We start from the raw sequence: 14,849 nt of genomic DNA on the forward strand, positions 1-14,849 counted from the left end.
TGACACAATCGTTAGCCTATTTTTACAAAAACGTCTGCTACGGAGCCATAACGTGAGGTACAAGGTAATGGAGCCTTTTATACATTGTCGTGTTTCTTTAGAAATAAACAATGGACAAAAAAAGTATTTAAATGCTTCAGATGTAAAGTTATTCGCAGTCAAAGTGGCGCCAAAATTAATGGCAGTCAATGGAATGCTAATGGGAGGTGATGGCTTGTTAGCATCAAAATGGCACCATAGGATCTACGCGTTGTGAGAAGCTTACCCCCTTGGAGAAAACCAGACTTCTGCATTCCTCTTGGCTCTTTTTCAGGCTTTAGAAAATCTAGCTGTGAGGGGAGACTTTGGCCAATCACAGGTCATTTCAGAGAGAGAGAGTGATCCTATTGGCTGCTCTGGGCATGCAACAAAGAGGGGAGAGAGAGAGCTGCAGGAAGCTGCAAAATTCTGTCTTTTGTTTTTGGTTTTCTACCCACTGCAGCTTTAAAGTAATAGTTTAACATTTTGAGAGAGTTAAATGAGAAAATTGACTCTGCTCTCGATGTTAAACATAAAGTCAGAGCCAGCAGCGTCTTAGCTTAGCATAAAGACTGGAAGTCGGAGGAAACAGCTAGCCTGGCTCTGTCCAAAGTTACAAATACCTGCCTACAGTACCTCTTAAACTCACTGATTAATTATTTATATTTTGTTTAATCTGGAAACAAACTGAAGTGTAAAAACAGCATTTTGAGGTTTTAGGGGGTGTTTCCCCCATCTCGATGCTAAGCTAAGCTAACAGGGCAGGCTGTAGCATATTTACCGTACAGGCGTGAGTGTCTCAGCAAGAAAGCAAAATAATCTAATTATGAAAAACTGAAGAGCTTCTTTATAATTACATCTAATTATATTTCACAAAATGTCAAACTATTCCTTCAAGATTTCTTCCTTCGTTTTGTCAAACAAAAGCGCCATATTATGCTTTGCAAGAAAAACAACAACTTTAGAGCCGTGTTTAAATGGTGTCTTTAATTCAATCAAGGCACTCACTACACATTAAAGTTAATATTTAAACTGCAAGATACCTGAATACAGGACATTAACATATTCATATTCTCATCAGGTCAATAAAAATCAATGCTAGTGCGAGTCTGTGTTGCGCTGTGGATGTCAACATGTAGTATATCCATTCAAAACCATCTTTCTTTAATAAATACACTTGTCAGGGGCAACTTATTCTCAAACAAAGAGAACATATCTTTTTTACATCTCAGAGTATGAAGGAAATATTCTTCTATGCTACTAACTTTCCATCTGCAGGTCCAAGGCAGAATTAATTACTTAAATAGCATTATAGTTCTTATAGAGTATATTATTAGTGAGTACATCCACACTGCTGACTTGCACTAGCATTAATAAAAGTCATGCTGAATTCTGACAAAAAAAACAAACAACAACTTCTAATTGTCCTAAAATGCGTTAGTAACTGATGCATTATAAATATCTGAGCTTCCCTTTATACATGAATGAATATTGGTCTCACTCATCTCTTCTGTGTCGGCTTGAGCTGCCTAATATGTAGTAGTTGTAACATAAACAAAAGGGGTTAAAAGGTCTGTTCACACAAATCATAAAAATATATTTATTCTCATTTATCTTTCGTCGTGTCAAGCCGTCTACCAAGTATTGTTTTCGGGTTTTTAAATCCATCTATCTCTGAGATTTCTGCCTCCACCTACTGTAAATACAGTGGAGTGTAGGAATGAAATTCAATTTGCTCACAAAATTAGAAAATGACATTTAAACAACAATAAGAGCCGTCTGAGCATTCTAACTTGCTCAAAATGACAATAACATGCTGATGTTGAGCAATTATAAAGTTTATGATGTTCACCCACGTAGTTTAGCGTGTTAGCATGCTAACATTTGCACTAAACAGAGTACAGCTGAGGCTGATGGAAATCAAATCATAGTGGACATATGGAAATAAATCATTAGTTTTCTGAGGTATGTGATCAGAAAACAAAGTATTTGACAATTGAACATTTTTTACCTGATGATGGCGCTGGATGAAAAGTTAACGAATCTTCAAAGTGATTAGAGTTCATCCTGAGGGGAACACGTATGTCGGCACCAAATGTGACAATTCATCCAACAGTTGTTCAGAATATTATAAGTTAATATAAGCTTAATGACGACTCTAAATTACACCTGCTTGGGAGACAGAAGAAAATTTGGCTAGCCGGCTCGACCGCAACCAAGAAAATGATAGCTCAGCGCTGGCTCCCCCCACCACTCGCTTTGTATAAAACAGTGGTTGGCGTATTTTCTGGACATAGTTATGCTGGAGCTCTCTATAGAGTTTAGATTCTCTGCCCGAGCCCGAACCAGACCCGACCGATATTTTCCGCCGCTGTCCTAAGGCCGGGCCCTTGATCAAGCATTTGTGTTTTTTTAATCATTACTTTATCAGCCTTATTGGGTGGGGAGAAAGCTATGTCTCTCCAGCTTCTCCCGTAGCTCTGGGTGGATGTCCTGCACTGACATGGGTGTGAGGTAAACTGTTCTACATCGTGTCTCCCCCATCTGCAGCACTGTTGTCGGCCAGTGCGTCAGCATGCAGACCGTGCCGAAGGACAATATTAATTAGGTGATCGAGACAAGAAAGTCTCCTACATGGTTGCAGGGCTTTGATTATGTTGCTGCCTTGATCTGTTACCCACACTATTCGGCTGAGGGAGCAGCTAGGGTCGAGTTTTTTTTTACGTTTCTTCATTCGGATCCATTTGCGATCCGTTCCATTCTGAATAAACTAACAGCGCAGTTTACATGCTTCGTCCTTGTTACATTATTCATTAAGATAATTCTAAACAGATTTCTGTAGTTCAAAGAACTCGGAATTGTAGTTGAGAACGTCAGTTATAACGGCCCACGTATTAAAAAAATGTCGGGTTTAAATCGAGCTCGGGCTCATAATTACAGTTAATGTGTCGGGCCGGGCCGGGCTCGGACACAACGTGCTCGGGCTCAGGTAGGGTCGGGCTTGATTTTTTGGGCCGATCTAAGCTCTAGCTCTCTACAGCAAGGATTAACAAAGCCAAATCATCGACTACAGACCTATGAAAAAATGCAGCAACACAAATATCAGACCCAATGACCTCAGCGCCACAAGAAATAGAGCAGAGTGACTAGGCAAGGTGTGATTTCCGTTTGTTTATTTTTGTTTGTTTTGTTTTCCTGGAGACCGCAGAGGGTGGGGGGTGGGAGAGGGTTTTTGTTCTTGTTCAATTTGTGTTTCTGTTCTGTATGTTAAAAAAGAAGAAAAAAAACAATAAAAAATTGATCATAAAAAAAAGAAAAGAATATTCACTCAAAACCAAAATGTAAACTTGCCTGTAAGGGCTAGAGGAAAAAGTCAAAGAATCAATCTTTGAGTCAAGGATTGAGCCTCGCAGGACTTGTACCAAATTTCATGGCAATCCAACCAATTGTTGCTGAGATATTTTCAAATCTTACCCTCAAGGTGGCGCTAGATAAAAAATCAGAGACTCACCAGTCATTAGGCTTCATTCTCCGGGGAACATGAATGTCTAGATAAATTTGCATGCCAATCCATACCATAGACCTTTTTCACAGCAGACATGTTGACATGTCACAGTAGGAGAAGCACAGGTGTATTAAAAACCATTAATGATGGCTGCATTCCACTTAGGAGAGGTCCTGGTATTGTGCATGCTCCATCCACCCATCTTCGTCCGCTTATCCGGTATCGGGTCGCGGGGGTAGCAGCTCCAGCAGGGGACCCCAAGCTTCCCTTTCCCGAGCCACATTAACCAGCTCCGACTGGGGGATCCCGAGGCGTTCCCAGGCCAGGTTGGAGATATAATCCCTCCACCTAGTCCTGGGTCTTCCCCGAGGCCTCCTCCCAGCTGGACGTGCCTGGAACACCTCCCTAGGGAGGCGCCCAGGGGGCATCCTTACAAGATGCCCAAACCACCTCAACTGGCTCCTTTCGACGCGAAGGAGCAGCGGCTCTACTCCGAGCTCCTCACGGATGACTGAGCTTTTCACCCCATCTCTAAGGGAGACACCAGCCACCCTCCTGAGGAAACCCATTTCGGCCGCTTGTACCCTGGATCTCGTTCTTTCGGTCATGACCCAGCCTTCATGACCATAGGTGAGGGTAGGAACGAAAACTGACCGGTAGATTGAGAGCTTTGCCTTCTGGCTCAGCTCTCTTTTCGTCACAACGGTGCGATAAATTGAGTTTAATACCGCACCCGCTGCGCCGATTCTCCGACCAATCTCCCGCTCCATTGTCCCCTCACTCGCGAACAAGACCCCAAGGTACTTGAAGTCCTTCACTTGGGGTAAGGACTCATTCCCTACCTGGAGTGTGCATGCTGACTCACTGAAATAGCTTACTGGGACACTTGAGGGAATTGAGCCATCGTTAAGGTTATCAATTTCAGCTGTGCTTTTCCTACTATGACAAGTCAAAAATGTCTGCTGTGAAAAAGGTCCGTTGTTGCTAAGATATTTCAGTCTGGACCAAAGTGGTCGACTAAACAACATTGCCATCCCACGATAATCGACACACCTCACCATCAACAGTTTTCGACTGAAGAAATAATCCCTATAAAATAGGTTGACAGTGTAAAATTATTTAAATTATGTTGTGAGCAACATAAACATATTTCCACTTACCTCCTTTGTATTTTGGTGGAGGCAGATATCTCAAACGGTGGTCAAATTAAACCTGAACTTCATCATCACATCACTAGTTTTTACTTACTGAACTGAGCTGAGCTGACCTTTAAGGGCTGTTTGTGTGACCGGGCGTTTTCAAAGCTCTTCACAAGATAAACGCCACATTTCCCACAACAGAGGCGAACATCTTCAGCGTCCCCCCCCCCCTCACCCCCCACCCCCCACCCCCCCCTCACCCCCCACCCCCCACACTCTTACAAAACGCCACTTGAAAAACTGTGGCTCTGAGTTGTGTCATTCAAGTTTCATAACCACGTAACCTCATCCACTTCCAGCGCGCCATTTCTTCATCCGTTAAAGAATGTGAAACATTTAGACATTTCCTGTGGAGGGATTTCACAGCAGGTTGACTTTAGCGACCACTTGCTTGCAGCCTGTCTGGGAGTACTGGTGCCCCCCTGCCTCGGGGTAATATTCAATCTCCCCCGCGAGCCGCTCTATGTTGGTATGATCCGGGTAGAAGCCCTCTCGAGTCATTTCGTCCAGGAAGCACTCCATCACGTGGCCTTTCTCCAAAAGGCCCAGAGGTAAGACGTCCGCCTCTGTCCACAGTGGGTGAAGCTTCTCCAGAGTGCGGCGTAATATCGGAGTCAGCTCTTTCACGAGGTGGCTATGACGACCTGACGACGCCGACGCCATAGAAATACTGGAGGAGTTTTGAAGCATATGTTTGGTGATGTGCGTGTGGCCCAGGTTGCTCAGGAACAGGTAGATGGCGTTCAGGTACTCGTTGGACTGTTTGGAGGCTACGAGTTGCAGCAGGGCGTCCAGGATCTCGCCGTGCATGTGCTCCACCTCGTCGAAGATGAAGAGCGGGATCTTCTCCTCCTCCTCGGCGCGTTCCACCATCTGCGAGATGAGCGTGGCGAGGTCGCGGGCGCACCGCAGGGCGTCCGCCTCCTGGGGGCAGTGGTGGAGGACGTAGTACTGCAGCACCAGCGTCTCCCCCACCACTGAGCGGAAGTGTCCCGCCAGGAGGCGCCCCAGGTGGCTCTTGCCCACGCCGCTGGGGCCGTGCAGGGACACCACCAGGGGCTTGTTGTGGACGTAGGTGGACAGGTAGTCCTTCAGGTGGGACAGCAGACCCTCGACCGCTCCCTGCTGCCCAAACACCTCTCGCCTCAGCGTCTTCTCCAGCCCGTCCAGGTCGTACTTGAGAACGTGGTCATCTAGGTTCTCGATGGCGTTGTACACCTGAAGAGACACACGGGACAGATATTTAGAATATCATGGGAGCAGTGACAGATAAAGCTGTGATATAATCTTCAGAATTACACACACTTGAAAATGATACAATATTTGCTTCATTGGATATCAAACTTTAGAGAGAGAGATGTTATCCAGCAACTTAAAGGTCCCATATCATGCTCATTTTGTGGTTCATACTTGTATTCTGGGTTTCTACTAGAACATATTTACATGCTTTAATGTTTGAAAAACACTTTATTTTTCTCATACTGTCTGTCTGAATATACCTATATTAACCCTCTGTCTGAAACGCTCCGATTTAGCGCCTGTCTCTTTAAGACCATCTCCTGAAAAAGCTCAGTATGCTCGGATTGGTCAGCGTTTCCGGGTCTTCCGTTCTCAGCGTCTCTGCACCGTTATTGCAGCTGGGGAATGACTGTAACGGCACTGTAGTGGCACTTTCTACCTATATATAGTATAGTTGTGACATCACAAAGTTCCAAAAGTCCTGTCGGCTCGTTTAATGGCACAGTTTCTGAATATCATAATGCATTTTTGGCCATAACTCAAGAATTCCTTCTCAAATTATGACATTGTAAACTTCACACAAATGTCTAATAGGATAAAATTATGAAGTGAAGACGCCAAGACATTTTGTTTGATACTGACTTAGTGACGCTAATCTTGAAACTGCAGTGATTGTTTAGATTTTCTGAGTTGCCGGGTTGAACACGTGTGTGAAGCATCCCATGGTTCGCCGAAAAATACACTTAATACATTTTATTAGATTGCTAGATTAGATTATAGATTAGTCGTCACTACATGTTATATGAGTCTGGACAGACATGAGCAGTTCCTCCATTTTCTTTGCACATTAACAGCACGCTCACTGAAATCTAGTTTCTTAGTGTGCATGATGGCTGTTTTGAGTACACTTACACTTTTTACAATGTGATTAGATTACATCTAAGCACAAACCTGCTTAGAATTCATATGTAGTATAGATTTGGCAAACTAGTACTGCAGATCATCCGATTGTCTGAAAAATTAAAACAACATCTACAAAATTCTAAGGTCACAAGCAGCAGACGGGACATTTTGGAAAGTCATCTAGGAATGCCAGTCTACTTGTTTACTTCTGCAAATTGGAACCTGTAATCGGTTCAGATCAATTCTTTGGTAAAGGGAAACAGCTTGTGAGCTTACAACAGGAAACACATTGGACCCATTACAAATGCTGCCAAACTAAGTATTGGTAACGCCGTGGGATACACGTAATAATAAAGCAGTCAGAAACAGTCACGGCCAGATGAACTCACAAAGAAGCCCTGAAGCATGAACGAGCTGTGGGCACTTAGACTCTACGAAACTGTGCCGCAAGATAAAGTAATAATTAATGATTAATCAATAGTTGTGAACTCTTTAATGAATCGCCAACTATTTTGATAATCGATTAATCGGTTTTGAGTAATTTTTAATGAAAAAAAGTTTACTTTTTTTTATTTCAGCTTGTTAAATTTGAATTTTGTCTAGTTTCTTCACTCACACTTCACTTCAAGCCCTTAAATGCTTGCTCTTTGGGAGAACTGTTTATATATATATATATATATATATATATGTATATATATATATATACACATACACATATATATATATATATATATACACATACATACATACATACATACATATACATATATATATATATATATCCTACTCTATCTGTGTCCTGAGATCCTAACTTCTATAACTTCTGTTATGATTTGACACTATAAATAAAATTGAATTGAAATCCTCTGTGACAGTAAACTGAATATCTTTGAGTTGTGGACAAAACAAGACATGTGAGGACGTCATCTTGGGCTTTTGGGAAACACTGAACCACATTTTTCACAATTTTCTGACATTTTATAGACCAAACAACTAATCCATTCATCCAGAAAATAATCCAACAGATTAATCGATAATGAAAATAATCGTTAGTTGCAGCCCTAGTTCAGTCTATATTTACACTGCATCATCACACAGGAATTAATAGTTATACAAATCCCTTACCTTGCTTTTTATTGTTATTATTATTATAATATAATTTTGAGTTGGTTTAGTTCCTTTACCTGGATGAAGACGATGGCACAGAGCAGGATGAGGCAGTATTTGGCTCGGCTGCGCTCCTGCTTCGGAGGCGCCCTGCACCCCCCTCTGTTGGGATACAACACCCGTTTCCTCTTCCTCTTCTTATTCTTATTCCACTGCGGGACGGAGGACGAGAAGCTGGACGGGGTGAGTCCGTCGAAGGTGAAAATTTTGGGGCTGGATCTGGGGGGAGCTCCCGTGAGGGGCCCGTCTGCTGCCAGCCCCAGGGCCATGTCCTGCCGCCTCTTCTTCATGGCCCGGTACTTCTGTTTGATGCGCATGACGGCGCTTAGAGACGTGGAGAAGCTGGACAGACTGGGGACCGGACTGTCCCTGTGTTTTTCACCTTCTTCATCACCACCTTTCATTTCTCCGTCCATCTCTTCATCCCTCTCTCCCTCAACTTCTCCCTCTGTTTGAGAGGCCGAAGTGCTGCTGTCTTGGTCACTCATCTGCAGAGAAACAAAGAGGAGGACGTTAAAGCAGCTACAGTCTGGATCAACAGAAGTACATTTCCAGGATAACGAGGCATTCCAGCCCGGTCTCATGGCAGTTAGTGTAAATGTGACGTTATTTTAATCTATTGATACGTGTTCACAGGGACGTTTTTCTCGTTTTTTACGTGGTGGCCAGCACGAAAATGTGAAGTAATGTATTTCAATGGGAAGCATATTTCGTGGTCACAGCACGAAAATGGTAGGGAGTAGTATAAAAAGCCGAAAAAAACAACACAGGACTTTCACACGGGCGAGCGGGGATCGCGTCCCGCATGTGGCGCTATGTTTCCCGGGGATGGCGTCCCGCGTGTGGCGCTTTGTCCCGCATAATATTGTGGCGCGTCCCCCGTCCCCCGCAGCCGTCTCCCGGCTTGTAAGGCGCCCTTTCCCCGTAGGGTTTCTCATAAACCCAACCTCCGCCATCCCGTTATTGTGGCGTGTCCCCAGCGGGCCACCTCGCGGCCGCCTCCCAGCTAATGGAGCGTCATTTTCGGCCGTCTCCCGGCATCCTTTCCCCGAGAAAATAACATGACATTTACACGTAAAAAACGAGAAAAACGTCCCCGTGAACACGTATCAATAGATTAAAAATAACGTGACATTTACACGAACTGCCGTGAGACTGTGTTGGGCATTCACACCAAAAAAAGCAATCAGGCGATGAAACGGCCCATTTGTGTGACGTCCTGTTGTGTTCTTGAACCAACCCAACACAGCAAAAGTAGACTTTATATTTCACAATTACTGTTTCTGTCAGAACGTTTATAGATTTCGACGTTTCCGACCGCACTTAAAGGCAGCATTATTTCACAGGAGAGAGAAAAAAGAAAAGATACGAGTGAGACGTGGCGAGTGCTTTGTTGTTGCAGGAAACATTCAGCTGTTCCACAAACTCCCGGGCAGTTCAGTGCTTGTGTTTGGTGTTTTTAAACTTTCTTGTGGCAGCGATAGAGGCAGTGATGTTTCCTGTTTACTGTACAGGACTCTCACACTGCCTCAAACCATAGCTCAAAACACACCGACAAGTCTGATCTCCAGTTACATGATTCGCCACCGCAGCGTGACGTGGGGTTGCGGTTCTCCAAAAGTTGATTTCAACTTTTTGCGCATGCCCGCTGCGGTTTTTGAGTGTCCCCCCTGCGGCAAACCCCTGCGGCAAACCTCGTCGTGGCCTAAACGCACTACCCCCATTCAAAAAGAATGGAAAGACCTGCGTTTTTGCCAGACCTTCGGACGGCCGTCGCATGCATTCTGAACACAGCCTAAAGCCTGACATCTGGCGCCGGATGTCAGGCTTTGCCCTTTACCTTCCGCTCTCTGTGTGTTGCCGTTCTCAAAACTCGCCACGGGAAACAACAAACTTCGAGCTAGCAAGCTACACGCTTTGAAGAAAATTTGGATCGTGCAACAAGGCAGGCCTGCTTGTTCCTTTCGGGGAATGATTGTAAAGATTTACAAAGAATATGTTTACGGTAAGGCTGGGCAATATATCAATATTATATCGACGTCGATAAATGAGGCTGGATATCGTCTTAGATTTTGGATATTGTGACATCACAATTTCACACAAGTGTTGTCTTTTCCTGGTTTTAAAGGCTGCATGACAGTAAAGTGATGTCATTTTCTGAACTTACAGACTTACTAGCTATTATTTACCTTCACCCACCTACTCATTGTTATTGATGATTATTTATCGAAAATCTCATTGTGTTAATATTTGTGAAAGCACCACTAGTCAACCCTACAATATCGCCGCAATATCGACATCGATGTATTTGGTAAAAATGATCGTGATATTTGATTTTCTCCATATTGCCTCGCCTGGGATCGATTGGTGGGACTGCTGTGGAAGAAGTACACACGCCGATACACTGGTAAGAGCAATTTAATTTTAACCATGTATCAGCTAATTTAAATAACTCACGTTACTGTATTGTGAGAACAGTTCACTTCATTTAATATTGTACGTGGCGTTTTTCTTTTGCGGGGCGCAAATGTTCCACCAAAACAAGTTCCTTACCGCGAATTAGCGCCACCCAAACAACCCAGAGCGTTTTTTTCTTCTTCCTATCCCAGAATGCATCTGTGGTGTAGCCAGACCTTTACTCCACAGCACTGTGGAGATAGAGCTGGAAATGTGAGACTAAAGCAGCTATAATCAATATTGGAGCATTTGAGTCTTTCAGCTCTTTGTTTTGGTTTTACGTCCACAACTTCCACTAACAAGAGTATTTCTACACTGTAGTATTACTACTTTTACTCAAGTTAAATATCTGCCTACGCCTTCCACCGCTGCAAACAACCAGCCCTCCTTCCTTTCTGTTATCTACGTTTGGTTCCTCTTCATCAGCTACAGACCCACCATCGAGGCTGACACAAACAACCACAGTCAACCACAAGTCATATATCAAATTGCCTAGTCATGCTATGAGATACAGAGCAGCGACATTTTGTCAATTTGAGCTACTTCCTGATCTGGCAGAGAAGACAGTTTGTCAAAATTAAGGGAAGAGAATAACTGGATGCCACACTTTTCTTTTCAGATTTATGACTTAAACACAGTTGTGATGAAATCATGATGACGGATGCAGTGCACAGTGGATGGTGTTGATATAACTGCAGCCAAAGGCTGATTTCTAAACAGAGCTGATAAAATTCCTTTATAGATCGTATCTCACTCTGCTGTCAGCTCATAATCCTTTTGTTGGCATCTGTCATGTTATCTGCTTTATCTGTTCCTTCAACACACTTATTTTGTCATTTATATTTTGATCAGTTATTGCTACTTTATAGATTTCCACATGGACGTAACAAAAAACTGTTTTCCAGGAACGGTGCTGCGGTTCAAATATCATATTCAAACATGATATTCAAATGAAGTGATAAATACTTTGGAAAAGCTCCTGCAGAAAGAAGGAAGTGCAATTCATCCAGGAACATTCGCTGGCCATTGCTGCAACATAACTGCCTGTGTGTGAATGCACTCTTTGTGTGAAATTGTGGTGATTACACACTCATCTCTGTGTTTCAAAGCATGCAGTGCGAGTTAGAGAAAAGGAGGAACTGTCAGATACACCCATATGAGAGGCCAGTGACAAAATGCACCGCATACAAATCAGCACTAATGGATGATATATTCTGGGGAATTTAATTTTGTTCCTGGAACAGCAGCACCACTAACAATGACAGTTCAAATACGTGCATGCATTGTGTGACTGGGATTAAAGTTGGATATTATTCTTGGCACAGAGGCAGCCTTAATTCTGGCTAACTTGTTAAACTCTGTGTCTAAGCCCTTTTTTTTTTTTACTTCAGCACAAAAGAATTCAGAGAAGCTCAGAGGGGAAACAAACAGAATACACTCCCTATCACTATCACTATCACCATCACTATCAGAATCTGCATATCTGCCTGTCTTTTTACATGCATGGACCTGAAGGGGCTGACTACATACCAAACATTTTAGAGCTTTTAAATGATGTTTGCTGCTGTGTTAAAAATACCTCTTTTTTTTTTCGAGATTTTCTTTCCTCAGTTGAGAGTGAATTTTGGCTGCAAAAACATGCAGAAACCCAAAGCTGAAACACACACAAAGAGACACAAGTTGTAGGTTAGTCGCTTTCTTAAAAAAATGTTTTGTGTGTGTGTGGAGTTTCACACAGGAGAGGTACTGAATTACTGCCTCACGCCCAGCTGCACACACACACACACACACACACACACACACACACACACACACACACACACAAAGAAAAGAGTAGGGGGACAATGAAACATGAGAGGTCAAGTGAAAACATGCAAGAACATTTATTTTTCTTACCTCCAATGTTGCTCAAATCTTTGTAAAGTTAAGTAATGTTTTTAGTCCATAGTTCTGGGAGTGGAGAAAGAGAGCAGGTCACATAGCAAACGGCTCAACTCAGGAAGAGCCCTCCTATCTCAAACATTTGCTGGCTCCTCCTCCTCTTTTATTCTCTCAGTCTTCCACTGTCCACTTTATGCTGTTATTCAAAGACTCTGACATGCTACACCTCACTGGGTTCATGTAACATTAACTTTTCACTTGTGCCTTCTTTTTTTTTTTAAGCAGATCAAATCCACTTCAAGTGCTTTCTTGTCCAGCCTTGTAATGATAATACAGGTGGAAATCAAAGTCCTACTTCATAATCCAAGCGTTATTTATTATTTACACACACTTGTATACTCCAGGGTTCTCACACCTTTTTAAAATATCAAATTCAAGGACTTTTTCGAGGACTGTCCAGGCCTAATTCCCTCAAATTCGAAGAAGCCAAAACAGTTTGTCATTTTTTCAGCAAAAAAATGTCAAGTATTTGCTTCTTAAATGTGAGGATTTGCTGTTTCTCCACTTCTTATGTGACAGGAAAGCGAATATATTTGGATTTTTCAGACAAAACTAATTTAAATAGTGTCACTTTTGGCTCCTGGGAAATTGCGATTGCCATTTTGTGACATTGATGAAACTCAACGATGACTCAATGAAAAATGACTTATCTGCAGCCCCATTTGCGTGGGTGTTCAGACTTTTAAATGCCGTACATTGGGATATAAATAGAAAACAAAGAGGTGTGGTAGAGATTTGCATACTGCATCATTTGCCTGTGACTTAATGACTTAAAACTTGTTGCTTGTTGTACAAAACATCTAGCCAAACAGGTGAACTAGCAGTTGGCATTAAGAGACAAAAAAACTGAATTTGTAAATGACAAATGCTCAGAAAAAGCTTTGAGTGTAAGAATTACTGCAGAGACGGTGTAAAAAGGAAGCTATCAGACTCTAGAAGGACGCGCAGGAAGTCTCAGTGTTATCATCTGTCAGTGTGTTTCTCTGCGCAGTCACATCCAGCCTCTGTACACAGTTTACTTTCAACAAGCTGCTGGACGTAAACTGTTAATGTTGTAATGGGGGGGTAAGAGGAGGGATTAGTCATACGTGACAGCCTCCTCGGGGGCAGAGAGGGCAGTTTGCTACTGCGGCAGCCGTCAGTCAGGCCTCTGACGACGCTACGCACTTTGGCCACAGATACATTTCCCCTCAAGGAACAATAAAGGTCTGAAGTGAGTGAGCTGAGACGTCTGAGGGCTGCACTTAGATGCTGCAGATAAGGAATTTTTTTTTATTTACATACATTAAAGGTATCAGTGCAGTTTTCAACCGGAATCTGACAAGCATGTGGTTCATCAGTTTACCGCAGAACAACTTATAATTGAACACGAACGAACGAACGCACACACACACACACACACACATACACACACACACACACACACACACACACACACACAAATTATAACCCTAGTCCTAAAACCAAGTCTCAACCCTCAAACAGCCCTTTAAACTTGTGGGATCCAGCATTTTGGCCCCACAAAGCTGTCGGGACCCCACAAGTTTACTGGACCCCACGAATATAGTTAAAACATCCCGACACACACACACACACACACACACACACACACACACACACACACAGTTATTGTTGTAGCTCATGTAATAGCACAGACTACAAATCATGTTTCTGAAAACAAAGTTACGTGTAAAGTGACAGCTGCTCTCTGGCACGCGGGATATAAACTCCAGCTCTGTTTCTGCTGACTTTCCCACGCTCCTCTTTATTAAAGGAACAGTTCAGCAATTTTGGGATAAACACTTGTTTTCTTGCCGAGGAGAAGATCGATCCCACTTAAATCTGTTCAATTTGAAGCACGAGATGGTTAGCTTAGCATAAAGACCAGAAACACAAGGAGACCGTGACAGTGCCACGCTAGCTGTTCCCCCCTGCTTCCAGTCTTTATGCTAAGCTAAGCTAACTGGTATCGATCATCTCAGCTAACTCTTGGCAAGAAAGCGAATGTTTATTTCTTAAAATGTTGAAGTAATTCTCATAAAGGGCTGTCGGGTAAAAGAGAATCTCCTTTTTCTTCCCGTCGAGTGTAAATGACCTTATGAGCTAATTAATAAAAACACATGAGTTCTGAATTAAGGCCTTTCGGGTCCATCTAAAACTCTTACATGAATAAAATGTTTTCACTGAGTAATGAATGCACAAATACTTTAAAAGAGTGAAAAGAGCCACCTGTTGCTTCATCTACACATGCACATCTGGTTCAGGGTCGTACCTCTAAGGTGATATTGATCTCTCTAATGTTTTCAAAATATGATCAGTGCTTAGTATACAGGACAGGACACATGTACAGGCTCACATCTTATGGCGTTTTTCCATTACGTGGTACCTGCTCGACTCGCCTCGACTCTACTCTACTCTAC

The 14,849-nt window shown here is 42.9% G+C and overlaps 1 protein-coding gene across 3 annotated transcripts; it reads right to left on the reverse strand.

The window, feature by feature from the left end:
• Positions 1-4,502: 4,502 nt before the first annotated feature.
• Positions 4,503-13,665, reverse strand: tor4aa (torsin family 4, member Aa). Of its 3 annotated transcripts, XM_035991698.1 has the most exons (5): positions 12,755-13,664; positions 12,385-12,723; positions 12,068-12,142; positions 8,049-8,519; positions 4,503-5,940 (listed from the first exon to the last, which is right to left on the reverse strand). In XM_035991698.1, exons 4-5 carry the CDS (start codon positions 8,517-8,519, stop codon positions 5,083-5,085), a joined length of 1,329 nt encoding a protein of 442 aa, XP_035847591.1. In that variant the 5' UTR covers positions 12,068-12,142; positions 12,385-12,723; positions 12,755-13,664; the 3' UTR covers positions 4,503-5,082. The 3 variants fall into 3 exon arrangements, with proteins under 3 accessions (XP_035847591.1, XP_035847592.1, XP_035847593.1); XM_035991699.1 differs by having other exon boundaries at positions 12,019-12,142; positions 12,385-13,665; XM_035991700.1 differs by lacking the exon at positions 12,068-12,142 and having other exon boundaries at positions 12,385-13,664.
• Between the last annotated feature and the right edge of the window lie 1,184 nt (positions 13,666-14,849).

This window comes from Sander lucioperca, chromosome 14 (genome assembly GCF_008315115.2).
Source record: "Sander lucioperca isolate FBNREF2018 chromosome 14, SLUC_FBN_1.2, whole genome shotgun sequence".
In the NCBI taxonomy this organism is placed as follows: Eukaryota; Metazoa; Chordata; class Actinopteri; order Perciformes; family Percidae; genus Sander; species Sander lucioperca.

Excerpts from the sequence above, each read along its gene's own strand:
- tor4aa (XM_035991699.1), bottom strand. The coding sequence starts at position 8,519 with ATGAGTGACCAAGACAGCAGCACTTCGGCCTCTCAAACAGAGGGAGAA. Across the intron at positions 5,941-8,048 it reads GTGCCATCGTCTTCATCCAG|GTGTACAACGCCATCGAGAA; the intron begins GTAAAGGAACTA and ends GTGTCTCTTCAG.